General features: G+C 54.3%; 9 protein-coding genes across 9 annotated transcripts; 2 read left to right on the top strand and 7 right to left on the bottom strand.

The window, feature by feature from the left end:
* Positions 1-1,130: 1,130 nt before the first annotated feature.
* On the bottom strand, positions 1,131-2,414 carry CKM354_001193700 (uncharacterized protein; the record flags this gene model as incomplete). The annotated part of the gene is made up of 1 exon (XM_044807446.1): positions 1,131-2,414. One exon carries the CDS (start codon positions 2,412-2,414, stop codon positions 1,131-1,133), a length of 1,284 nt encoding a protein of 427 aa, XP_044663381.1.
* Positions 2,415-3,262: 848 nt separating this feature from the next.
* Positions 3,263-5,131, bottom strand: CKM354_001193600 (uncharacterized protein; the record flags this gene model as incomplete). The annotated part of the gene is made up of 6 exons (XM_044807445.1): positions 3,263-3,538; positions 3,591-4,118; positions 4,169-4,342; positions 4,392-4,485; positions 4,540-4,919; positions 4,973-5,131. The coding sequence occupies 6 exons, from the start codon at positions 5,129-5,131 to the stop codon at positions 3,263-3,265; spliced, it is 1,611 nt and encodes a 536-aa protein (XP_044663380.1).
* A 7,442-nt stretch (positions 5,132-12,573) lies between these two features.
* Positions 12,574-13,455, top strand: CKM354_001193500 (proteasome regulatory particle lid subunit RPN12; the record flags this gene model as incomplete). Its single annotated transcript, XM_044807444.1, has 2 exons — positions 12,574-13,116; positions 13,177-13,455. The coding sequence occupies 2 exons, from the start codon at positions 12,574-12,576 to the stop codon at positions 13,453-13,455; spliced, it is 822 nt and encodes a 273-aa protein (XP_044663379.1).
* Positions 13,456-13,842: 387 nt separating this feature from the next.
* On the bottom strand, positions 13,843-14,726 carry CKM354_001193400 (uncharacterized protein; the record flags this gene model as incomplete). Its single annotated transcript, XM_044807443.1, has 2 exons — positions 13,843-14,489; positions 14,537-14,726. The coding sequence occupies 2 exons, from the start codon at positions 14,724-14,726 to the stop codon at positions 13,843-13,845; spliced, it is 837 nt and encodes a 278-aa protein (XP_044663378.1).
* A 232-nt stretch (positions 14,727-14,958) lies between these two features.
* On the bottom strand, positions 14,959-15,579 carry CKM354_001193300 (uncharacterized protein; the record flags this gene model as incomplete). The annotated part of the gene is made up of 1 exon (XM_044807442.1): positions 14,959-15,579. One exon carries the CDS (start codon positions 15,577-15,579, stop codon positions 14,959-14,961), a length of 621 nt encoding a protein of 206 aa, XP_044663377.1.
* Positions 15,580-15,766: 187 nt separating this feature from the next.
* CKM354_001193200 (uncharacterized protein) lies at positions 15,767-16,570 on the bottom strand (the record flags this gene model as incomplete). Its single annotated transcript, XM_044807441.1, has 1 exon — positions 15,767-16,570. One exon carries the CDS (start codon positions 16,568-16,570, stop codon positions 15,767-15,769), a length of 804 nt encoding a protein of 267 aa, XP_044663376.1.
* Positions 16,571-16,940: 370 nt separating this feature from the next.
* On the bottom strand, positions 16,941-20,542 carry CKM354_001193100 (uncharacterized protein; the record flags this gene model as incomplete). Its single annotated transcript, XM_044807440.1, has 2 exons — positions 16,941-20,300; positions 20,486-20,542. 2 exons carry the CDS (start codon positions 20,540-20,542, stop codon positions 16,941-16,943), a joined length of 3,417 nt encoding a protein of 1,138 aa, XP_044663375.1.
* A 698-nt stretch (positions 20,543-21,240) lies between these two features.
* Positions 21,241-22,026, bottom strand: CKM354_001193000 (DNA-directed RNA polymerase core subunit RPB5; the record flags this gene model as incomplete). The annotated part of the gene is made up of 3 exons (XM_044807439.1): positions 21,241-21,846; positions 21,897-21,948; positions 21,998-22,026. 3 exons carry the CDS (start codon positions 22,024-22,026, stop codon positions 21,241-21,243), a joined length of 687 nt encoding a protein of 228 aa, XP_044663374.1.
* Positions 22,027-22,443: 417 nt separating this feature from the next.
* CKM354_001192900 (uncharacterized protein) lies at positions 22,444-25,691 on the top strand (the record flags this gene model as incomplete). The annotated part of the gene is made up of 5 exons (XM_044807438.1): positions 22,444-22,483; positions 22,548-22,575; positions 22,798-22,960; positions 23,012-23,053; positions 23,145-25,691. The coding sequence occupies 5 exons, from the start codon at positions 22,444-22,446 to the stop codon at positions 25,689-25,691; spliced, it is 2,820 nt and encodes a 939-aa protein (XP_044663373.1).
* Between the last annotated feature and the right edge of the window lie 270 nt (positions 25,692-25,961).

The following is a 25,961-nucleotide window of genomic DNA, read 5'->3' as shown; positions in this document are numbered from 1 at the left end:
CGAAAAGGGATCAAGCGCCTAGGACTCGTATGCGGGCGGACTATTCTTACTAGCTTTCGCCGTAGCTGTTGCTAAGACGATGAAGATACGATATTCGGAAACTTTACCTTCGGATTTTCTTGCACTCAACCATCAAGACTTGACTAGCCTAATCCCAGTTCCAGTCATCCAACACTCTGCTGCATCGTAAGGCAAATATAGCCAGAGCGGCTACCTTAACTCCGCCAGGCCTCACTTTCTGTAGACTAGGCCGGGTACAATACAGATGCTGACAGTGTACCGGCTAAATATCTGGACTGCGAGACGTCACCAGCGACGTCTCAAGAGTGCGAACAAACGATAGAGATCGAGCTATACGTGCATGCAATGCTGCTGTCTCAAATGTGCAATGCATTGCATTGCTCGATCAGACTCTAACAACGTAGCAGTACAGCTTTGGTGTTGTCCGCTTCCTTGGCTGCATTAACGCGGACTTCCGCACGAGCGAGCGGCCGCGCTGACCGTGTCACATGAGATCGGATTGAATGCGGCGGACGTCCATGCACATTGCAGGAATACGAACGTAAAGTATCTTCTTATTGAATCTTAACTAGACCTTCGACCTTCCCTCACAGCTAACAATACATCCATTCGACAAATGCAACTCGTCAATAGCAGGGATCCAGCAGCATCGAACGGGTCATACGCACTTCTATGGGCATTCAGCTTCGATAATTCGACAGGTGCCGCAGCTTACCGCCTCATGGATGGACAGTTTGATCAAACGATGTCTGCAGGAATGATCCCCTTCTCGAACGTGCCCGCATAGATCCGTGACGAAATCGTACCGGAGAATTTCTAGAGCTGATCTCTATACAAGGGGGGCATCTAGGCTTGTCCGTTGCCAAGCACACCTGGCTAGTCCCCGATCGACTGTTCCCAGCAACATCGCGGGCCAATATGTCGAAAATAAGAGCCTCGACACCATAGAAATAGTGTCGTGATCTCAAATGAATCCTTGCTGTTCGATCGATTTTTTTCGACTTCGGGACTCGGTTTCTCCCTTTCCCGTGTAGACGGAGGCGGCGAGGGCTCGGATGAGTGAAATTCAAAGCTCCGGATTTCCAGAGGCAACCAATACACCCATCTCATCAAAGCCTGTACACCAACCCCACATGCCCAGCCTTCCCATCACACAACATTCGCCAACCTCCCTCAATTCCATTCTGCCCGTTCACACCTTCACCCCACTGCAACTCCAATCCCTTCGGTCCACCATGCTCCAAGAAGTCCCTGCAGGCCTCGTCTTTCTCCGCAAAGAACTTCTCCGCGCCCATCTTTGCGATTGCAACATCTTGAATTCCTGCAGTATTCATTTGTATACGATTCATCAATTGCGCACGTCTCTTCACCACATCTGCGATTTCTTCCGGTGATTGTGCTTTTGCTTCTCCGCCAATTCCGATGATCATGATGCGAGCGGCTGGAGCACGTTGTAGTGCGTGCTGCAGCTGCTCGAGCGAATTGCCTCGACCTCCAGAGTCCAAGAGAAAGATCTTTTCTGGCCCGAGATCTGCGATCCATTGTGTTGCTTGTGGCGTGTCCACGTCCGCGTACGATATGACTTGCTTCGGAAACGTGGCGAAGTCCGGTAGCAAGCTCCCATCCGTGGACGAAGAAACAGCCAGAAATCCAAGAGGTCCAGAAGCCTTCTCCCTCCTCTCTCTTGCCAGAGCACGCGCAAAAGCCCTCGCAGTCCTTCCACCCGCACTCAAACTCACCACCAGAGCTTTCGATAAATCAGCATCTTCCTCACTCCATCCTTCCAGCAATCCGCCAGGATGGATGGTAGGCGCTGGCGTTCCAAGAACAAAGCGACTTAACATCCATCCAGCAGCAGGCAAAATATTCGCCTCCCAAGCCATTCTTTCTGTCGTCCTCTGGTCAAGATCTCGATACCTTATTTTGTCCGGCGCCACAACGTAGTGATTATAAAACTTCCACAATTTCTCCCTATGCCGACTAACATCGAAATAATGCCCTTTCAAATCAAAAGCAGTCTGAAGTTCAAGATCCACTGGCATATTATGTGAAGGCCAAAGACCCCAGATCATACTTCCTGGGATGATATCCGGGATCTTGCTATTGAGGATTTCTCCGTAGCCCCAGACTGGTACGATGCCGTACTCGGTTGCGTCATTGTAAGGTGAGGGAAGATCGGCAGGGAGAGGAAAAGCGTCCCACCAGTGCATGATATGCCCGCCTTTGGCGTAAGATAAGTTGTTTGCGGTGAGAGAGATGATGCGTGGCATGGCTCGGATCTTGTTTTCTGGAAGTGGAGGTAAGTGAGACGAGATTGTGATAGAGGTGTGCTCGCTGATGTTAGACGTTCTCACGACGTGAACCTCGTACGGCAACGTGGTTGTGGTAGACATTGTGGAGTAGAAGTGTCGAGGGATCGTTGATGGGGCACGGCGAAGGCGGGTACGTGTCCTGCTTTATAGCTTGTTTCTCGCTGCGTTGCTGTTTGCTTGTTCATCGCACATACCACTATAACGTAGCCAGCAGCACATCGCTATGAGTCAGTGAATCATCACGGCTCCTCTGGGCAGTAACCGGATCCTTCTCTCCTACGTCGGCCAAGCTTTGCGATTTGATTGGTATACCCTGCTTCTGCTTACAACGCAGAAGAGATACGCCCGTAAGGCCGCCCGCTGTGCGTGTTGCTTCCTGCGCACTTCTAGACGACAAAGTCAGTACTCGTCCTCATCTTCACAACGCAGACTGACCTTGGCAATAAGTTCCCTATCAACCATCAGCTCACCAAAGACACCGGCAAACTCGCCCACGCATATCACCCTGTCACAAAGAACCACTTTTCTCTAACCAGTCCTTCAGATATTCCGCTACCTAATCAGCCTCTCAAGCGATGGCCTACCCAGGCTAGCAAGAAGGAACGATCCAGTAGAACCGGTCTTTGTCAATGAAAACACTCTCTCGCCCAATCCCTTGTTGCTGAGTCGTTACTGTGTTCTGTACCTTTGCCCATGGCTTGTTTCCTCCTTCCCAAGAGTCGAAGTCATCGAAGCTAATATACAGAGGGGTTCAAAGGGTGAAAGCTTTTGCGACACGCTGGTCGTCTGATGCAAGGGCTCGCTGCATGTTACAATATACAAGCCATTGCCGTACTGGTGCCAAGAGGACGTTCCAGCTTTGGTCATGTTTGAACGCAGCCGCAGTATAATGTGTAGAGTCGCAAGCGTGATGTTGGATCGTTAGGTCCTTACATCATCTGCGCCTGCAGGTCGCCAGTAGTCTCCTGGCCTTCCATGGCGCCTCCGTCGGGGTACTTAGCGTAGTCGAGGCCAAGTGGACGACCGCCGTAGTTGTAGCCCTGGAACTTCTCGATGGCGGTGGCAGCGTCGCCAGCGTTGGTGAACTGAACGACACCGGTACCACGAGAGCGTCCGTTTGGCTCGTACTGGATTTCGGCGCGGTCGACGGCTCCGATAGTGACGAAGAGCTCAACCAAGTCCTCATTGCTGGTGCTCCATGGTAGCTGTCAAGGTGTTAGCATTATTCAGTGTTGCAAGATTCCGGTCTCCACTTACGTTCTTCACGTAGATGATCGAGCCACCTTGCTCGCCACCAGCAGTCACGCCGTCGGTGAAGGGGTTTGGTGGGACGACTGGAGCAGCCGCAGCTCCAGCGTTGTAGCCGCCGCCTTGACCGTAGCCGCCACCTCCTCCCTGGTAGCCTCCACCGCCCTGGTAGCCGCCGTATCCACCGCCGCCTCCGTATCCACCACGTCCATATCCTCCGCCACCGAAGCCTCCGCGGAAACCCCCGCCGCGACCACCAAAGCCACCGCCGAAGCCACCACGGAAGCCACCGCGGCCACCGAAACCACCTGGGCCTGAGTTGGCGAAGCGATCTTCGCGGACTTCGAGCACGCGGCCTTGCCAATCGTAGCCGTGGAAGGTCTGGATGGCGTTCTGGGCATCTTCTGGAGTCTCGAATGCAACAACACCAGATCCCTTGGGGCTGCCATCATGTGCCATGTGGACATCGGCGCGGATGACGTTACCGGCCTGGCGGAAGAGGTCCTTGAGGTCCTGCCAGCCGACTTGGAACGGGAGCTGGTGTAATGTCAGTTGTGTCTCAACAATTTTAGTCGTGTATAACTTACGTTGGAAACGAAGATCTGGCTGCGGCCACCTTGTTGCTGCATGCCGCCGCCGTAGCCGCCGCCCATACCGCCTTGGAAGCCTCCGCGGCCGCCAAATCCACCACGGCCACCGTGGAACCCGCCATCGTGGCCTCCGCGCTGTGGTGCTGCGAAGCGTGGCTCGGTCTCGCGGTCCTGTGCCATATTAGTGTCTTCACGAGCTCGTGATATCGTGGCTGCATACTTCACGGACGTAGATGAGACGCCCCATCAATGGAGTGTTGCTAAGCGTCTCGATAGCGGTGCGTGCTTGGTCGCGGGTCTGGTACTCGACAATTCTGGAAGTTGTTAGTCGTTCGTAGAGCAGTAGGTGAGTGCGGAAGAGGCCATACCCGCAACCCTTGCTCATGCCGTTCGGGAGAAGGAGTACGTCTGCGAAGATGACATCGAGCGTGCCGTCCTTGCGCATGTGGTCTTTGAGATGGTGCCACTTGACGTCGTAGGCCAGATTGCCCACGTAGACCCTACGGTCCTGCTGCGAGGAGTCGGTCACCTGCTTCAGCATCTCGCCTTTTGCCTGTTGGCGTTCTTCCTGCGAGCGTGGTGGGGGGCGGCTGGAGCGCTCTTCGCTGTAGTGACCGTTGCTTGGTCGTGGTGAGCGCTCGCGTCTCTCGCGGCGGTTGTTGTGACGCTCTTCGTCAGGCGAGCGGCTACGGCCTTCGTAGCGGCGGTTCTCGCGGCGTCCGTAGTCCTGCGGCGAACGGCTTCGAGACTATAATATCACAAGTCAGCATCACGTCTTCACATGTTTCCAGTGCCAGTCACTCCTGCGTTCTTCCTGATGGGGAGCCTGACCGACTGGATCCTCTGCGTGGTGGCCGGGGACGCGGCGAGCCGGTGGACCTCACGGCCTCCGCAGGCCGCAAGAAACTCGCGCAGCCCACGATCCCCCACGTGTTCGGTGCGGTATTCGAGTGCCGCCATCTTGGTTGTTGTGGTGGAGTGAGAGAGCTGGCAAGCTGAGAATTTGAGCCACTTCAAGCAGGTGCCAAGAAATCACAGACCACTGCCTCTGTCGCTCATAGCCAACGGCCTATCCTCAGAACCCCAGGCAGAGAAACACTGCGGGCAATGGGAATGCAGAGACATGGCTTCTGGCACTCTGCTGACTCCCTTGTCTCGTAACATTGCCGGCCAACCGCACTACGGATCACGACGACAGTGGCCTGGCGCGACGAGCAGAGACATATGGCCCTGAGCCCGGTTTCTCCAGCGACAACCACAACCACCGTGGTCGCGGGTGTCCAGACAGACAGGAGGTGGGCCGAGACATGCGAACAGAGACGCGACGACCGTCTAATTGTTGACGAAGCTCTCGTCGAGGAGCACCAGAGAAGTGTTGAGGCTCGGGCAACACATTGCCTTGGAAACTAATGTTCTGCCCCGAGGGCCGCCAGTGCGATTTCGAAACACATTCAGAGCAACGGCACTCTCCCACGAATGGCAATCCTCCGCGCCGACAAGCAGCGTCAAGGCGAGAAACAGGGCGGCAGGGTGGTGCGGAAGCAATACTGGTCGAACACGCTCAAACGCCCGCGGTCATCTCACGCGCACCAATCTCGGCGGCCATCAAAGACAGCTGTGCGGAGGCGATTGGAGACACATTCAGGTACAATGCTCTCATCCGAATGAGGATCGGTCACGCCGACCAGCAGCGCTGAAGACGAGAGTCCGATTGGCAAGTTGACAGCGAGCAACGTGCACCGAGCCCGCTCGCACCTTCGTATTCAGCCCGCGCCGACACTACTTCCGGCGGTCGAAGACAGTGTTGTCCAGACGACTGGAACCATCTTAGCAGCAATGGCGCTCGCAGCCGCGTGAGAGCCCGCGCGCCAACACGAAGTGCGAGGGGCGAGAAGTGATTTCGGAGGGTGGCGCAGAAGCAATATGGATCGGACATTCTCGCACAATCCAACACTCCCGATGCGAGCCGGGGCGGCGGCGGTCAAGAGCAGTGTTGTCCAATTTGCAGGCGTAACATTGAGTTCGATGGCGGCCCCATCCGCAAGAAAGCTCTCGTGCCAACAAGAAGCGCCAGAGGCGAGAAAGGACTTCCGAAGAGCGGTCCTAAGAGCGGCAGAAAGAGGACACTCTCGTGCGCTCGAGTGCACACCACGGAGACCAGTCGACAGCGGTGACCAATGGCAGCAATATCCAGTCAGATCGAGGCTAGGCACGACGAAGTCAAGCATGGTGGCAGTCCCTCAAGCGGCGAGCAAGAAGGACACAGCGAGCAGACACGAGCTAGGATGCCGTCACGAGTACTCGGTCGGCAGGCGTTCAGTCATCCCGACAATGCTCGACCGCAAGAGCTGGCCTGGGCATGAAAGGCCAACTGTGAACGGCTGTCGAAAGCTAAAACAGCCCTTTCCTTTTCCAAAGTTCAGGATGCTGAAGCCGGCCAAGGTCTGCATGGCGACAGATACGAAGAGTGATTGACCTTTTATGTCCATGGCGTGTCCCAGCCGACAGCAGGCACCGTCCTGTGTTCAAGGAACATCGTCGAAGTAAGGACACTACCTCGTGTGCTGGAGATCGACATTCGAAGACTTTGCAATACGAACAGCCCTGACATCGACAGCGGCGTACACCATCTGCTTGAAATGGGTGTAATCTGCTTGACATGCAAAAGGCAACGCCAGCAGAGTGAAGCACTCAAGAACAGCGAGCAAAACCCTCTGGTTAGTGGGCTCGTGGCTTGGCTTCGACAAAAGCCCAATGCGTGGTCAACGTCCTCAACACCAGTGGATATCGAAGTTGTGCCTGGAAGGACGATCGTGCCAAGGCTTTTCGTGACTGTGGTCGAAAAAACTGTGCGGATCCCGGGACTGGATCCAAATTTTGACGACAACGCAGCGGCATGTAACGTGTGCTGAACAGCATCGCCGAGTAGACATCAAAGTCAGTTGGCGGGGCCGAAGAGTGAATCATGCACGTCTGAGATTGCTGCGTCGTATCTCCGAGATATCAGGAGAATAGCCGGTGAAACCAGGCCACAGACGAAATGATGGCATAGCCGCTTGAGCTTTTCTTGCTTGGTCTGTGTAGAAACGTGCTTGCCCTGAGGAAGCCGACCAGATGTCCATTTGTCTCCGAGGAGGGCAGTCATACAGTAGTTGCAACGTCATCCTTCGGCAGATTACTCCAACGTAGCCTTGGAGTGGTATGCTGCGCATCGCTGCAATATATGCGGAGCAGAGCAAGCGATGAGTTGCCTGTCCGCAAACGATCGAAGCCAATTCGGCGAAGGCGAGCTGGCACGCAAGGCAATGCCGTTGATAAGAACAGCGACAGCGACAGCGGTATGCCGTGACTGATCAGCGGCCGAGGCATGTCAGGCTTGCTGTGGGTAATGCAGATGCTGGCACGGCTGCCTGTCAGGCCTGCGAAAGTCCAAGGAGGCACTGCCTTGAATGCGTTCGTGCAAGCAAAGTGTGATTATCACCAGCTCGGAGGCGCCGGAGAAGATCGAATGCATCGGCCGGAGCCAGCTCCACAACGATGCACCAAAGCTGGACCGTGGTTGATACCTGATCCATCGTCGACGATGCGCCAAGGCGTTGTAAACATCTCTCGGTGAGTGAGAGCCACCAAATATGCCAGACAAGCCCAGCACGGACCCTGCACGCACACTTTCCAGACAGTGTCACGAGCAGTGAGACTCCATGTCAACTTGCAGCTTTGTTGTCTTAGGCCTTTGTTGCAGAGGCAAGCCCAGGAACGTGCAGCAAATGGTTCTGATGTATAAGTCCCAATTGTACGCGGACGGCTCTTGATTGGGGTCGAATCCGAGTTCAGGGCTTTCGCACCATTTGTCTGATGGCGACGACAAGGTGATTTTCCGACAAATTGTCTGACGACGGCGACAAAGTTGTTCGATGGCGCATCGCGCAAGACGGCGCCGAATGCCCATTGTCGTGGTGTTGTTGCTTGAGGATAATCTGAGCAAGCTGGTCTTTGTACGCAGCTTCGTCCGAAGCTGGCCATGATTGCAACGCCAATGGAAGCTCCGAGGTTTTCGCCGATGTCGAGGTCCTCCGCCTTGTGTTTCGATGTGGCTACTGCTTGTGATGAAGCGCAGCATTCTGGAATACCGGTCGCCGGTGAACTGCGAGCAAGATGCACCCTGAAAGGGTCAATGCACTGTGAGTAGTCGCAAGCAAGAATTCCGCCGCCGACATGCCTCACAGGACGGTGTTGCTGGGAGTGCACACTTGAAGACGATGGTCTGATTTGACAAGTCATGATCAGAGCGTACTCGTGGTGTGCATGGACCTCGCAGAAGCGTACAGTCGAACACCACAAGCAGCCGAGGGCGCACGGGACGCATGATATTGCTTCATGTTAAAAGATGTCTTCTTGGACAAGTATTAAAGGAGCAGGCAGGACTCCTGGCACATTTATTGGGTGGCAGCTTGCTGTTATCGAATCATACATGACCCGCCGCGCCCTTGGTTGCGCTCAAAGCCGTATGATACCGTGTCCTGCCGTCCAGCATCGAGTGTCGTCTCTCGATAACTCCCGCGTGTACGCCGCGTCTTCTGCCGCCGAGCTTTCATTCTTCTCTGCTCTGTGTCCAGCTCGAGATTGTCACCGGTCAATGCTCATCTTCTCTCCTCTCGTCCATCCGAGTCCGCCGCGTCCCAGTTCCCAGATCGAATCCATCACGGTCCAGGTCCGGGCGGCAATCCCATCAGCTTCCACCATCAGGTGGAGAACGCAGGAGGCTACATGGTCAATAGAATGCGGCAGGGTGCGGTCAACTTACGTAGTTGCGGTCACGGTCACCTGAAAGCGAATCAGTATTGACGACAATGCTGGGTCGATGGCTGAGTGCGACGCTGATGTGCGGTGACGGCGGGAGTGACTGATGGATGCCAAAGAGCGAACATCCAACGGAGCAAGGTGGTGTGTCGGGTGAAGGTGAATGAGTGAAGAAGGCTGAAGAGTGAGGTGGTGACGGAGGGAGCCAAGCAGCAGGCGTGCGCGTTGGAGGACTTACCCATTTTGATGGCGGCCTAGAGAGGAATTGGTTGGGATCTGTCCGCGGTGAGCAAGTGGTTCCAAGTCAGAAGAGTGCAGCAAAGGCGACGTGGGAGGTGCGCCACCAGCAGACGTGCCCATGTCGCGGCAGCTGATGGCCGACAGCACCAGCACGCTCCCGCCGGCCGCACGCTGCTCCACTCTCGCGCCTGGCTGCGCGTCCAGTACGAGCAGGCAATGCCGCCGTAGCGTCGCAGCGTCAGGCCCCGGAGCTTGCTGGATGCTTTGTCTGGCTGCTGGCTACGGTCTGCGAGGCTCACGCACCGCGCCGCTGCTGCATGTACCTCGCTAGCTGCTGCTGGCGGCGCTGCGCAGATGAGTGAGATGACGGGAGCACGACGAACTGACCTGTAGGCTGGGGGCTGTGTGTAGGCCCGGGGCTCGCGGCTGCAGAGCTGCACACGGGAGACGCACGACGACTGCGTGCCGATGGAGGGCGGCGGGCGAATGAGCGTGGCGGGCAGGTGCAGATGGGGGTGTTCTGGCGCAAGGTTGGCGATGCGATGTTGTTCCTGTCACGGTCGGTGTTGCGCGAAGAGAGTTCGGCAGGATCCACGGGCGACGCTACGATGTCGTGACTTGGCAGGCAGGGCGGCAGTCGTGGGAGTTCGCCCGAGCCTGGCCACTGCATTGGCTGCACTTGGAAATTGCTCCTCGTGCCGTGCTGCAACACCATTCATCTCTCAACCATGCCCGACTGCGCACACCGTCACGGCGGGCGTGCTGGCTTGCTGAGCGCAGCCATGCCCTGCCCAGTTGCGCTCCAGCGGGCTGGCACCGACCCGTGCCCGCGGCATCACGATCGTCGGGCAGGAGGCAGCATCGCAGCATCGCTCTCGTCCACCGTCAGACGCAGCAGGGCCATGTCTGTGTCTCGGCTACTACCACTGCGCCAGCTGATTTTCCTCCGTGCCACCGTACCACCACGTATTGCGCACACTCGCCCACAGCATGCAGCATGCAGCCGCAACGATCCGATTACGAGCACATCCGCAACACGACCGCCGCCCTCGAGCCCCGAGTATGCTAGCTACCGCGGACCCTCGACCGTGCGGGAAAAGCAATCGAAACAGGCATGGTGCTCCATCACGGTACTCGCGGATTGCGGCACAGAGCCTCAGACAAAGCGTCTGACCTGCATCAGCCATCTGCATTGCTCTGGCTTGATGTTACTTGGCATCGACACCTCCTGTCGGGCACTTTAGAGCTACCCGTAGCTGTAGCTTGAGCTACAAGCTGGCTGCGGACATACTTCTCAGCACCCGACTGAGTACACCTCGCAATTCGTGTACACGACGACACAGGCGACAGAAATGAACTAACGGATAGTGAGTCGAGATGATTACGTTTTCGAGCCATCACGGTGCAAAGCGCAGAAAGCGAGCGCAGAATGGTGAGTGGTCTCCCCGCTAGCGTGATGCACAATACGGTAGGATGCTATAACTGGTAGCTCGGTCGCCACGCAGCTCTTCCAAGACAAGATTAACTCGTACAAGCATCCCAAAGCTCGAACTTCGAGGATGAACTGCTCGACCATCGGCCATCGCTTGCTTCAGAGCACATTGCCAATGCGGACCGCATAGGCTGTGACGCCGTTACATTATTTGCCCCACACACGACAAAGCATCTGACATACTAGGCCACCCGGTACAAAATGGCAAAACAACTGCCGGCCCCTCCACGACGAACCTCGTGCCCCGTCATCGTTCGGAAACACCGAGGCAGAAGTCCCCAGTCCGGAGTTTACGAATATCGAACCCCAACTTACTAGTGACGAAGTTTCCTTGTGATCCTCGAGCTCTCCTTCTCCTATCCTCACCAACTGCAACAATCGAACATGGTGCTCAGCCACCTGCAGTTGCAATAAAGTTTCTAGCAGGGCCTCAGGCCGGACTTTTGCCTGCAGTACAGTACGGACGTAGATCGACCACGTAAGACGATCACAACGATACCCAGTTGCCGATCCAGATATTGTTCAGAGACCTGGCGCATTCCGCTGCCCATCAGATCTCGGTGCTCGAGCCGTGCCTTATTTCGTTCGCAGCCCTTATGTGCTCGTCACGATCCTTGCTTCGGAAAGCTCAGTCCAGTGAGTGGGCTACTCGGCCTTGTCGCGACTGCGGTGCATCTACTACAGCTTGCCGCTATAGCCAGAAGTGGCGCATTGATGGTGAGACTGAACACGTCATCGCCTTCAAAGCCCTTCATGCTTTCGCACGAAAGTACTCAAGTCCAAATACACCAGCAGAAAGCTTTTGGAGGAAACTACGGCGACCCATGTTACAACACCGGATAGAGTTCGTGAGCAATACATATCGCTTAGCAGAAGTTCGCCGATAGTCGGCAGCAGGAGCCGAGCATGTCCTTCCGAGGTGTGGGATCCCGACACGTAGCGTTCAGCGAGGCTATGAGCATGGCAGCATTCTGCACTTCTCAGAGACGAACACAAGTACTGAGACCAGGGTCAAGCAGATCCCTTGTAACGACACATGAATTGTCAAGAATCTGGAAAATTAACCTCAACCACTCTCTTCTTGGTGGATTGGGCATCGCTCGATAGCTTTGATATTCTCACATCTTGGGCCGACGTGCTTAGTGGTGCTGAGAGCTTTCCATTTCGCGGAAATACCGAAACTTGGAGACGCACTTCTTGGCAACAGCCAGAGTCAGATTCACATACGCTTTCGTCAAGTCGCCAGTAGCCTGTCGTGCTTGGTTATAAGCTCCATTGGTAGGTTTGGACACACAGGACTCAACACTAGGGTCAGGGCCGTACAAACAAACAGTTCTCGAGAAAGCTTTGCCTGCAAACGAAACGGGGCATTGCCATCGCCAACACGGCCTAGGATGGGTGGTCTATCAAGCCCGACTTTCTTTACATTCTAGGCGTGATGCAGGCAGACTTGAAAGTAAGACTTCGGACATAGCTCCTACAGTGAAATTATGCTTAAGCTCCATATCCAACGCAGTGAGGAGTAGCATTGGATGCGAGATAAGAAGTCTGAATGGGTAACACGACGGATACAGCCACAAACTGTGTCCCTGGTCTGAGGATTGCAGAGTTGTTGCAACAGAGCACGTGAAGTGAGCAGCTCAACCTGAGGCGGAAGTCGGCGTCGGAGGACGGGATGGGCCGGCCAACGGTTCGGCGATCGGCTCCGCGTCACACCTTCCAGGCGGAGCCTCATCGCCAAACACCACCTCATCACACGCCATCTCTGCTGCCTTCGAACGCATCAACCAAAACAACGTCCTTGACACTTCAGACAATATCGAAGAAACTCACACGCCACCCATCAAACCACCACACAACAACCCCAACCATGGCGGAGAACGACGTCAAACAGATACTCTCCACCCTCACATCCATCAAATCCGCATCCGACCTCCAAAAAGCACCACAACTCCTCTCCCGCGCAAAACTCAGCCTCCTCAAACTCAACGCCCTCGTCCCCTCTTCAGAAATGAACCCCAAACACCTCCCCCTCAGCCTCGCAGTCCTCGAAGCCGGCGCTCTCATCTCCATCCGTCTACGCGACACGGACTCTTTCACGCGCTATTTCCAGCAACTGCAACCTTTCTACGCGATTCCGGAGTCGATCAAAGAGCGACATGGTGCCAAGGGTGGTCAAGAGGGGAAGGTTACGGGGTTGTATTTGTTGTTGTTGTTGAGTGTCGGGGATTATGCGGGTTTTCATACGGTGCTTGAGGGACTTGGGGTTAGTGGGAGTGGGATTGAGAAGGATGAGTTTGTGCAGTATCCGGTGCGGTTGGAGCAGGCTTTGATGGAGGGGAGTTATGATAAGGTGTGGGGTGAGACGAAGGGGGAGAGGGTGCCGAGTGAGGAGTTTGCGGTGTTCAGTGAGGTGAGTGATGATGATTTATTCGAATTTCTGTGATGGAGGTATACTAACGATGGGCTACAGGTTCTGATCGATACGATTCGATCCGAGATCGCTTCTTGCTCCGAGCGCGCTTATCCTTCGCTACCGATCTCGAATGCAAAGAACCTGTTGTTCCTCGACTCGGAGGGTGCTGTCATTCAGTTCGCACAGTCAAGAGGATGGGTCGCAAAGGACGGGCGAATCTACTTCCCTGCGCAAGAGGCAGACGCACTGGCCGCCGAGAAGGATGTCATGAGCAATAGCGATCTGGTGATCGAGAACACACTGGGCTACGCCAGGAAGCTTGAAACCATTGTGTAGAAAGTGGAGAAGACGTTTATGATGGAGTATAGAAGTGCGCATTTGGTCAGCGCTTGACTATCGCGCGAAGCTTCGATGCCGAGGCTTTGGCAGGAGTAACGAATACCACGAAACGCTGTAACATTACAATCACAGCCTGCCCCTTCGTTCCATGAACGTGGGTTGCATTTCTCGACCACTAGCTGATCCTCCAGCATAAGTAGTCATAAGTCGAAACATTTGAAGTGGTCATCCAAAAAGTGGCCCTTTCCCTGCGTCAGGAATGAGTCTTGTTGAGGTCGGCCACTGTGCTCAGCTACATGTCCCACAGCACTCCCAGCACGCCACCGCTGAGAAACGGCTCTTCGAACAGTTCCCGCCAAATGTGGACCTCTCTGCTCAGGACGTTTAATGCTTCCAAGTCATGCTGTGAAAGTCGGTGGCACGGTCGTCGCGCACTGGAAGAACATTGAGCTTTGTAAGTTCTTCCTTCCACGAGTATGGCTTGGCCTCAGCAGCGATGGTCTCTGCTGTGACATGCCCCTCCCGTGGCCGCTCCCAGGTGAAGACATCGTGAAGATAGACCCGGCATGGCAGGCGACTGTAAATGCCAACGTGGAACAGCTCGTACTGCCAAGCGATGTCCAGCATTTTGATACCTTCCTTGTTCTTCAAGGTGCGACCATAGCCTTTGGGTTGAAAGCAGTCAATGCCCAGTCCTATCGGCTCCACACGGTCGAGAGTGAAGCGACGCTCTTCGACGACACTGCTGTCGCGCGCGTAAAGAAAGAGCACCGGAGGTTGACAAACAAGCATCTTCTGCCATGAAGCGTTGGGATGGTTCAGGCTGGCCTTGATGTGGCTTGTGAGTGGAGGCATGATGTCGCCCACTTTCTGCTTGATGCCCAAAATCGGGAACAGGCGAGCCATGAGGGGATTCATGGTCAGGCAGTAGGCTTCGGTAGTCTCATCGTCGACGGCGTAGCGGAACAAACTCTCGTCCGGATGCATTGCCTCAGTCTTTGACCAGGCGTCTGCCTTGCACAGGAGGCGCTCTATCCCATTAGTATCCACTTATTTGCGAGGAGCAACGAGAACTCACTAGTTCCGTGATCAGTCACGACCGGACCCGTCGGAGCGAGGAAGAGGGCACGCTTCAATTCGACGAAGCCCTGGATGGTGCTGCGCCACGCACGGTCGACGCGCTGTGACAGCAGGAGGTCGCGGCACGGAATGCTCAGCAGGATCATCTCGAGCAGCTCCGGGGTCTGCAGGACTTTCGCGGCCGCCATGGCGCTGGCCTAGACCGTCGAAATTGTGTGTGGTGGTGTCGGAGTGGGAGTGTGGTGGCTGTGAGATCAGGCATCAGGCAGAGGAGACAAAACGAACCGAGAAGGTACAACGACAAGTCTCGGCTTCAACGTTGGGGACTTCACTTGACTTGCTAAACAACATTTGGTAGTCTCACTGACGGTCCAGGAAAGAGCACTGATCGCTCTCAAGATATCTTACGAACCGGCCTGGCTAAGCATTCGCCATAATCCCCCTCAACGCCTTCGAAGACTCCTCCCTATCATCCAAATCTCCCACATATCCAACTTTCCCATCCCAGAACCACCTCACGGCAACGGCCGCCTGACTCAAATCCACTTCCTCGACCCAAGGACAAGGCCTATACATCGCCTCCCCATCCCTCACATTCTTCAAACAGCGCGCTCGTTGACGATACCGATACTCAACCGGCTTCCACCAAATCCCCTTAATCTCCTCATTCACATCAAATTCCCCTTCAATCACATCTCCAGCTCTCCAAGGAATCGAGAAAGCCGAAAAGAGTGTGTTGATTTGTTCAGGAGAAGCCAAAGAAGCGAATTGTCCAGTAAACATGATTTCACCGCCCATGCTGACCCATACTGCTGCTTTTTTGAGCAGAGAGGAGTATTTTGGGAGGGCGAGAGAATGGTCTGTGCAGAGGACGAGAGGGTGGTCGGATGTTGTGAAGAGTTGGAGGGCTTCGGATTCTGTGGTTATGATGAGGAGGTCGTCGGGATGGAGGGATGTGAGGAGGTTTTTGCATTTTGTGTGGAAGGATTGGGGGGTTTCGAGGTGGATGATGGGAAGTTTGTTAGAGAACGGGTCGTTCATTTTGGAAGATGTTGGAATGGCATTGGATTCCAGGATGCTCGTTAGTTGTTGGTCGTCATGTAACTTGTCCGTCAGAAAGCACGAGCAGAGCGGATGACTCATATTAAGATGTGGCGAGTACTATCTAGCTCGATCCTTTCGCTCTCGGTGAGATCAATGTAGAAAATATTTCATACATTACGGTGAATCACATTCGATCATAGCATCGTGCTGCAAGCTTCCTTCCTTCATCCGAGAGACCGCTCCCATCCTCCATCATTTCCATCAGCCTCTCCTTCCAAACCACCCAATGCTCCTCCAAAGCCGCCCCAACAGATTGCTGCTTTCCTCCCGCACTCTGCGCTACTCTCCTCGTGTACCAACGCACTTCATCTGACTGCTTCCCAACTTCCCCCTTCAATTCCTCCCCAGCAACCTCAAGCCAAACCTCAACCTCACTCAACAAAACATCCAATCCATTTCTATTCTGTGCCACTAAATTCACAACATCAAATCCCCAGCTTAAAGGTATATCTCCAATACCTCGAAGACATAATTGTGCTTCTACTCCTCCAATGCGACGGAAGTGTCTTCGTAACTCCTCTCTTCTCTCGTCGGTGAGATTCTCCTTTTCCCACGTACATGGTCCATCCAAGTGCATCTGGTATAAATCATGCCACATGTTTCCGAAGCCTGGCAGTTCTTTCCACTCGAAATACTCTGTGGAGGGGAGATGTTGGATTGCTAAGAGTAGCTCGATGGTCTTCTGACATTCTTCGTCGCTGAGTTCGACTAAAGCATCGCAGAGAAGAGCCCATAAGCGGTAGAAGCTTTCTTTAGGGTTTGCTTCGCTTAAGATTGGTTCTGTGATTTTCTTTGCGGCTTCTTGAACACCGTATTCGCATTCAAGATACTTCTGTAAGGCATCTGCTTCGTCTGGATGACAGCCGTCGCCTGCGAGCAAGGCGTATTTTGTGGGTGCTGTCTTGGATTGGTACCAAATTTCTTCCATTTTTCGATGGTCTTACTTTCGGTTGTCCGAGGGCTGTGTTTAGTCGATGCGTGTAGTGACAGCTGCGGTCCTGTCAAGGAAGTCAAGCGTTCGTACCTTCACTTCGCAAGATGCCAAGCCAGACCGGACCCACCTTGCACTGCCTGCTCAGCAGGATTCAGCCTTGACTCACAAGCGTGATGAATCAGCTAACCCACTGCACATAATTTTCATGTCAGTATCAGACTTCCAATCACTCCTTTGACAGTGCGATGACGCCCAAGGCATCTGTATTCCTATTCTACACGCCACGCCAATTTTATAGCTCATCGCTAATGCTTGCCACTCCATACACAATTTCCATGCAACCTGGTATCATCAACAGACGCACTCAATGCAAATTCAAGTTATCCTCATTCAACGTCCCATACAATCCTTCGACTTCCTGTCCCACAATCTCGATGTCCTTCGCCAGCTGTCCCGTAACCAGCACATAAGCATATAACATCTCATAATCCTGTTCTGTTGTCAATTCCCTCCCTTCTCCCGTTCTCCTGTACTCCGAAATCTTCGCAAGTAAGCGATCTCTCGCGTCGTCAATTTTTGGTAAGACATCGTTGAGCGGGTATTCGAGTTTGATGGAGCTGGCGAGGACGGTGAAGAGATGGGAGATTCGAGCCGATAATGCGAAGCGTTCGGGACGAGTGTATTTGAGGACGGCGGCTTCGCCAGGCGTGGCTTGGAGGTTCTTTGAGATGACGACATTCATAGCGTGAAAGGCATCGAGCATTCGACCGGCGCGATCGAGCATGTTGCCGATTTGTTTGTCAGGGAATGGACCTTGGAATTCGAATTCGGCTGATGCGGCTTTTCGTAGACTTCGGAGGTTGCCGAGGAAGGAGACGAGTTCTGCTTCTTCGCGGATATCCATATATGCGCTTGCTGGTTCGCCGAGTAAGAGTAAAGCCAGTGGATCACGCTTCCAGATCAAGCCCATACGAAGCCAGAGAAGACATAGTCCCTCTCGGAGCTTATGGCGCGCGGAAATCGGGGCAATCCAGCGACAGACTATTATAGCCCAGATTGTACCAACGGTCACGGAGACAGTCCTGTGAAGAACAATCTCCCAAATGGCAGGATCGACGCCGCCCTCGTCATCGTCATTGTCGTTGTCGTTGATGCTCAAGCTGTACGAGTATAGCGCACTCAGGTTGTAAGTCAAGATGATGAACCGTCCCATCGGGCCGTTGTCTTGTCCCACGATCACATAGAACCCGTAAAGCGACATCAACCAGCCGCAGAATCCAAGAATATAAGGATTCGCAACACCATCGTGGTTCGCTATTAGCCATGCAAGTGTAGCGCAGACAGCACCGATGATTGTTCCCCAGATCCGATTGAATCCCGTTGTGTTTGTTGCACCGACCGTCATGGAGCATACAACCATGTACGAGACCAGACCCCACTCGCCTCGCCAGTGAAGGAAGAAAGGCCGTGTTTCGCGCAGAAAGGCTGGTAGGGCGTATAAAGCTGCGCCTAGGCCGACTTTGACTGCGAATCGAACATCATCTCGCCGGATCCAGCGAAACGCCCTGTATACACCGTAGTACCAAGGCTTATTCAACAAGAAGCTGTGTGTAGTGGATATGAGACGATCTGCCTTGCGAATATCCTCCGGTATTTTGTATCCACTGTCAGGCTCTTCGTTGTGCTCTGGATATGTGCTGGCTCGTGGGCTGACAGTGCCATCGGGCTTCCGCTCCTTTTGCCAGAATTTGAGCCAATTCCAGCTTCGTCGTGGCGACTCCATCTCAATTTTTAGTTCATCCAAAACATTCAGGTAATTGAGCACGTCTTCAGCAAAGTCGAGTAACGCAAAGGAGAAGTGTCCGCAGCAGGCAGAAACCTCCTCGATGTCTGCCAAGACTTCTTCGGGCTGTCGGTCGAATAGTGTGTTCTGCCTTCTGTCATTTCTCATACTGACAGGCGAGCGGGTGCCAGGCGTTTGGGGTCGTGTCCCAAAGGCACCCTTGCTGTCGTGCTGCGCATTTACTGCTGCACTAATCGCCCGATTCTGGTACAGTGCAGAGAGAGCTTGCTTACGCTCTTCTCGATATAATTCCACTGCATCCCGCAGACTGTCGTGGAATTGCTCGCTAACAGCCACTTCCAGCTCTCGTACGGTCCATGGATTCCAGCCTGGTGTCCTGGCCTCTCTGAATGGTAACTCGTCCAGCACCTGCTTCACAGTATAAACTAGAGATTTAGTTGGGGGGCCTAGCTGGCTTATGAACGCCACGAACATATCTCCAGGACTCTTTGCGAGCTGTCCGCCTGGAGTATATGGCTCGTGCTCACGTGTCGAGTAGTCCGTATAGGTCGAGTACGGTGTCGCTGTTCCGCTAGGAGTGACAAAGTAGCCGTTCTTGAAGTTGGACATGTCACTCGTTGATCGTTCGTGCCCGCCCACCGGTAAGCCATTCCCATTTGGCAGTGACTGCTCGGCCGATCCGCCCTCTGAGACCTCATTGATCACAGCAAGGTTGCGATAATTCTGCGCCGGGGCATCGATTGGTGGGCTCGTCATGGTGGGATTTGAGATCCAGGATTCGTTGTCCACCGGGCTCAGCGACCTCCCATAGATGACATTCTGCTCTTGTTCGTTGAGAAATGCAAACTGTGCCAATGCAGCACTTCTCAAGCCTCCCAGATCCTGCGACAGTCCAGCGAGACACGAAACGACTTTGGCTTGCGCCCTGTACAGTCTCTCGTCGCCCAAAACGTAGTGTTCTTTCTTGGCTTCGTTCAAATTCTTCTTCATAACATTCAAGCTCGACGCATGTTCTTTCGCCAAAGTCTTGAAGTAGTCATCCTCCAAATCCTGCTCGCGGCCATGTAGGAACGCACGCGTGATGGATATGAGCATCTCGCCGAGCAGATCAGTGTTCTTCTCCATCTGCTCCGAAAGCTTCTTCCTCGCCAATGTCGGAAAGATCACGAAATTGACCACGCTTGCGATGATGATTCCCAAGATGACCATGCCCAGAACCTGTGTGATCCTTTCGTAAGAGAATGAACCTGCCTGGATCGAGCCTTCTCGAAGCAAGATCGTGATGCTTCCAAGCGAAGCCAGAGATATCGCAACATTGACGAGTGGGTTTCCCAACCGCTGCTTGACATATGCCATCAAGCCGAACCCTCCGGCAACAAATACGACCAAGACGATTGCATGGCCGACTACAATCAAATCCTGGTGGGCGAAGAATATGCTCACGCCCATGCTTGAGAAGCTGAGGAACGCGGCATATAGGAATCCCATAAGAGCCAGTACTGTAGCTTCGTGCATGCTGCCCACTGTTCTCGCGGCATGGAAATAGACCGTCACGGTGGCGACCAAGTGCTTCGAATCCTGTTTATCACCAAAGAACTTGGCGATACTGGGAATCAAGGTGGCCATAGAGCCCAGGACATACCCGATGGAGCATTTGAAGATTCCTTGTCCAGTCGGGCTGACTGCGAAATTCCGGAATCGTTGCGCGCGGTCCTGGATTACATCTTGAATTTGCTGCCATCGTGTCGGCTCCTCGTACTCGCCTTCATCGTACGGCAGCCGGATGCTATCGCCGTTCAGAAAGGATCGTGATTGCTCGGGGCTGTTGCCCTGGGACATGCGAGCGGACGCATCGCGAAGGGTGAACTGGCGCTTGGAGCGCTCGCCCGTTTTGGGAAGGATGAATGAGGCTCGGCGGAGCTGGATAGGCAGGTCAGTAGTCGTTTCCGCGCCGCCCTCATCGCCGTAGCGGCCCATCGTCGCGGTAAGAAGATCAGGTCATTTTGCTCCACTTCTTTGTAACAGAAATGAGAATCTGCGCTGGGCGTGGCTGTGGAGCCAACAGGCCCATGGGGTTGTGTCGACCAGGGTCTGTGGTTGCTCACCTTGCGGCCGAAACGGGATTGCCGTCGCGTCTCTCTAGTGGAGTCTTGTTGAGGCATCGCATCGCTGCCGGCGATAAGGGTTGTTATGGCATCGAGGTCGGGTTGCTATCGTCTGCCGGACAGCAGCAGCAGAGCGCGGTATGGTAGGACATGACGCGAACAGCGGTAAGCAGGCTGGCTGTCGCATGAGCGTCGGCAGATTCAAGATCCAGAGGATTCGCCCAGCCAAAGAGGAGGGAGGCTTGGCGCGTCGATCCATGCATGTAGCACTTTGAACAATAACACGGTGACATGACAGTGACAACCAGGAGAAGCGTCTCTTGGCATAGAAGGGCATTAGCTGACACTATAATGCGGAGTGAGTTGGAAGCTACTCGAAATGTGGTTGATTTTGACCCTCTGAAGCCAAATCTTGAAGCTCTATCTGCATCTTGACGCCTAGTCTATGCTACCCAATAGCCCGTCCACTGTGCCTGGCTACATCCACGTCGACTCTTCGACTATATTGTCGCGGAGTCCAAGGCGATACGCGAATCGGCATCGCCCCGAATCGACGTGGCAGTCAGCATTCTCCCCTAGCACTGGACGAGCTCTCACAAGGGGTGCAGTGCAAGGCCGCTATGCTTGACATAAGCCGCCTGGTGGATGCATCATCTTACTCTTACATGAAGCACTCAACGCCCCGCTATGCTTTGAACTCTCGTGCATATTTCTGCGCGCTCGTAAAACTTTTGTGTCCCAAATCCTCAAGCATCTCAAACCACAGTCCTGTAGGAAGCATACCGCCCGGCAGTTTCTGACTTCCTGATGATCTTGACCACTTGGCCGCGCCGTAGTGCAAGGTATTTTGCCATGGGATCTTCAGACCTGATCCGCGGGAGCTGTGTATCTTTCAGACGATATCGCACCAGGAGACCTTGCTTTTCTTCCGGCGATAGCAGAAGATGCTTTGGCACCAACTCGTGTTTCGAAATATTGACAAGCAGATCCTCCTCCTTGAAGATCTCCAAAATAGTCGGCAGGACGCTGGGAATGATCTTATTCGCAGCAGATGTGGGCGCGACAGCGGTAACGTAGACTCCCGTGTAGTAGTTTTTCTCTGATAGGGTCTGGACGAATTGCTTAAGCTGCTTAATGCCGACCGAGGGCTCGTTGAAGAACTCGACGTGAATCGTTCCGATTTCAGGTTCTCGTTCGGGCTGGCCGGGTCGTGGGAGCGGCGTGTAGCGTTTGATCATGGCGTCTGAGGGTCGGGCAGTGAAGGCCATTTTAGCGCGACTGGGCGAGCCATCTTGTTCGGTGTACTCGTTTCGAAATTCGTCGAGTGAAATGTTGCATTCTTCGTCGGTCAACTCGTAGCCCTGCGCGTGTCAGTCTGGCCCTGGCGCGTGTGCAGCGGCGCTGGTCATACTCGGTCCTGGCACATTTGCTTTGTGGTTCGGAGGACGCGCCATAGGCGAGAGCTGTCGCGCGGTCAGCGCTGATGGTCAAAGGACGCATGTTGATACATACACCTCGCGTGAGTGATCTTGGTCCGCCATTGTGAGCAGTGGCTGTGCGGCGCGGTGGATGACGGTGTCGCAAGGCCCGAGATGGATGTTCTCGAAGAAAGAAGCGGCGCCGCGTCGGGCCTTCGGCAGGTGAGCCGAGCATGATCTGCACGATCCCTGCGTGCAGCATGGCGCGCTTGCTGGAGCTGGCGCGCGGAGGCTTGTGATCTCACAGGCGGCAGCTGCAATGACGACCACTCTTGCATACCTTCCGAATAATATCTGCAGCAACGCATTGCATACGGCAGGCACCACCGTTTGCCAATAGAGCTTCCCAAGCTCCAACAGTCGCGTGCCTTGAGGAAGGCATGACGGTGGAGGCAGCACAGGACGCCCAGCTTTGTCGGGCGTGAAACGGCTCCCAAGCTCGCTGAGCAGGTTGACTATGTTGCATGAGTAACGCGCAGTATGGATCATGCCCACTTGCGTCTCTTGTCCGATAAGTTCTGTAAGTCGTCGTCCAGCGCTCCCGTCTTCCGCAGGCCGTGCATCCCTCTAACGCTCTCCGCCAGATGACAAGCGTAAAGCAGGCGCTTTAGAGTAAGTCGCCTCTCCGCTGTGCTCCACCCCCACTACCACCTCCACCTCCTCCTCCGTCTCGCCGCTGCTCTCCTTCCGAGGGACCATGGCCGTCGCCTTTCTCAAGTCGACGACAGTTGCTTCGCCGCCGCCCAAGAGCCCCGGCTGCCCCTACACCGATGACTACGAGGTGGATATACGGGCGACCTCAGACAAACAGGCGTTGACACAGCATGCTCGCAGGCTCGAGACGGTGATACGCAATGCTCTCGCAGAGCAGAACCACGACAGGATAGGCAAGATTGTATGGCAGCTATGTCATGACTACGCGTATGCGGTCCACCAACCTCACGCCCGCAATGGCGGCCTCATTGGGTTGGCTGCCGCGGCCATAGCACTAGGTCCGGTGGGTGGTTGCAACGGAACGCGAATCCAGGCTGCCGCTGACATTGCACAGGAAGTAGCACGCTACCTGAAACAGATAGTACCACCAGTGCTGGTACGTGATTCTTCTATACTGGCACCGCTATCGAGGACCATGACGATGCATTAAAGACAGCGGCATGGCAATTCTAACAACTCATACCTAGGCATGCTTCTCCGACCAAGATGCTCGGGTCAGATACTATGCTTGCGAGAGCATGTACAACATCGCCAAGGTGGCCAAAGGTGAAATATTGATATACTTCAACGATGTCTTCGATGCCCTCAGCAAATTGGCCGCCGACACGGAGCTTTCTGTCAAAAATGGAGCCGAGCTTCTCGATCGACTGATCAAAGACATTGTATCCGAGTCTGCCGCCACATACACTTCAGTGCTTGTATCAGAAAGCAAAGAATCTACCGAGAACACTCCAGACCAGAGTGTCGAGATACCGCAGGCATTCAGCTTACCAAAATTCATACCGCTTCTCCAAGAGCGAATCAATGTGCAGAACCCATGGGCAAGAACGTTTCTCGTACAGTGGATATTACTGTTGGACTCAATTCCAGATCTCGAATTGGTCTCATATCTACCCAGCTTCCTGGAAGGGCTACTGACGTTCCTGAGCGATGGCTCTCTCGATGTTCACAATGCGACCAGGGAGGTTCTCAGGAGGTTCCTGAAGGAGATCAAGAAAATTGCCGAGGTGAAACAAGAGGTGGCTGAGAGCAAAAAGAGTAGGGAAGAGCACGGGCGAAAAGCAAGCGATTCAAGTTTCGTTGCCGATGATCACGCCAGCGATGCCGCGGAGGCGGAAGTAGAAGCCGACCTGGATCAAAGCCGCGAGAGCAGGGAGAACGGCGAAATGCAAGCGATCGAAGCCGATACAAGCCCTGGCAATGGTGACGAGCGGACACCAGACGATGCTTCTTCATTCACAGCTGCGGACAATGATAACGTCGAAGGCATGAATGCCGAGGACGAATGGATTCCAGGTCAAGACGTCCAAATCGATTACCCAAAGATCACGGCAATCTTGGTGGACTTCCTGGCGAGGTCACGCGAGGAAGAAGTTCAGCTCACATGTCTGAACTGGATTGGCGCGTTCCTCGAGATCTGCCCAGAAGATATTCTACCGTTCACACCAAGCTTATTACAGCAGCTACTTCCCTCCCTTTCACACGACAAGGATCATGTGAACACGGAAGCGAAAAAGGTCAACAGTGAACTTATGAGGTACATAATGTCTCTGCCAGATGACCCAACGCGGACACATGGTGGAGTCGTGGAGCAACCCACGCAGGTGGCAGTGGCAACTGCAAATAACGCTCCAGGTCTGCGAGCCCTTCGAGATGCTGGGGACGGAAAGCGAGAGTCGCTCGGCAGCCGGACAGCTCGTAGGACGCCAGATGTTCCAGAGTCACGGACGCCAGAAGTCTCCACCCCCGAGCCACCTGCAGATGAGTCCGAAAACATCAGCAACGCTCATCCAGACCTCGACTATGAGGCGGCAGTGAGCGCGCTGACTCTACAATTCCTGCACGAGCACGAGGCCACCAGGGTCGCTGCATTAGCTTGGCTGATCATGCTCCATCGGAAGTCCCCTCGAAAGATTCTGGCAATTCAGGATGCGACGTTTCCGGCACTGCTCAAGACGCTTAGTGATCCTGCAGAAGCTGTCGTCACCCGGGATCTGCTACTGCTGTCAGAGATTAGCAAGAGCAGCGATCAGAGTTACTTCACCTCGTTCATGGTGAATCTGCTGAAGCTGTTCGAGACCGACCGACGTCTTCTCGAATCAAGGGGTAATCTCATCATCCGACAATTGTGCCTCTCACTGTCTGCCGAGCGCATCTTTCGAACCATGGCAGATTGTCTAGAGAAGGACGAGGATGATGTCGAGTTCGCTTCTATCATGGTGCAGAACCTCAACAATAACCTCATCACTGCGCCAGAGTTGGCAGAATTGCGCAGGCGCCTGCGGAACCTCGACAGTAAAGAAGGTCAAAGCTTCTTCACGGTGCTGTTCAAGGCGTGGTGTCACAATGCGGTCGCCACTTTCTCACTCTGCTTACTGGCTCAGGCCTATGAACAAGCCTATAATCTGTTATTGGTTTTCTCAGAACTGGAGATGACTGTCAACATGCTCATACAGATCGACAAGCTGGTGCAACTTTTGGAGTCACCTGTCTTTACCTACCTTCGCATGCAGCTCCTGGAGCCGGATCGTTATCCCCATCTCTACAAGTGCCTATATGGCTTGCTGATGCTACTACCACAAAGCAGTGCATTCGCTGCACTCAAGAACCGGTTGAACAGTGTCTCAGCGATAGGATATCTGCACATCCGCGACCGTGTGGGACCAGCTGCCTCGGGAACGTCAAGTTCCATGAGCGGCAACTTCGGCGAGCGCAATCGTCTAAAGAGCCGCGAGGATAGTGGGGGGATCAAATGGAACGACCTGTTGGAGAAATTCAAAGCGACGCAAGAGAAAGTGAGACGTTCTCAGCAGCGCCAGCTCATCAATCAGCATGGCCTTGATGACGCAGCTCCGGTAAAGGCACCACCGAAGGTGATACAAAAGCCCGAACATCTCCAACAATCAGTTGTTCGTCAGGCCAACGCGCCTCCCGCCAGCCATCAACGAAACAAGTCAAGTCTTGGGAATCTAGGCCGCTTCGCCTCTCGCAATGCCACGAAGAACAAGAAATAGGATCTCACATCAGAAGACGACGAGTACACACCACTTATCCGGCGCATTTCGACGAATTTGACGCCCAGGTCGCTGTCTGGTGGCATTCTGATGAGTCCCGCTGTGGAAGCTCGACCGCAGCAGAATGGCAAAGGGAAGCTTAAGATCGAAGTCAAGATCGAGAGCGAGGAGGAAGAGGCTTTGAGGAAAGACAGCACTTTTGATCCTACGCCTGGGATGAATCTTGATGGAAGCGGAGACGTGGATTGAGCCCGCTTGAGGGCTTGGTGA

Source organism: Cercospora kikuchii (assembly GCF_019650295.1).
Source record: "Cercospora kikuchii DNA, contig_00008, whole genome shotgun sequence".
NCBI lineage: Eukaryota > Fungi > Ascomycota > Dothideomycetes > Mycosphaerellales > Mycosphaerellaceae > Cercospora > Cercospora kikuchii.
The sequence above is the reverse complement of the archived record's forward strand: the minus strand, read 5'-3'. Positions and strand labels throughout refer to the sequence as shown.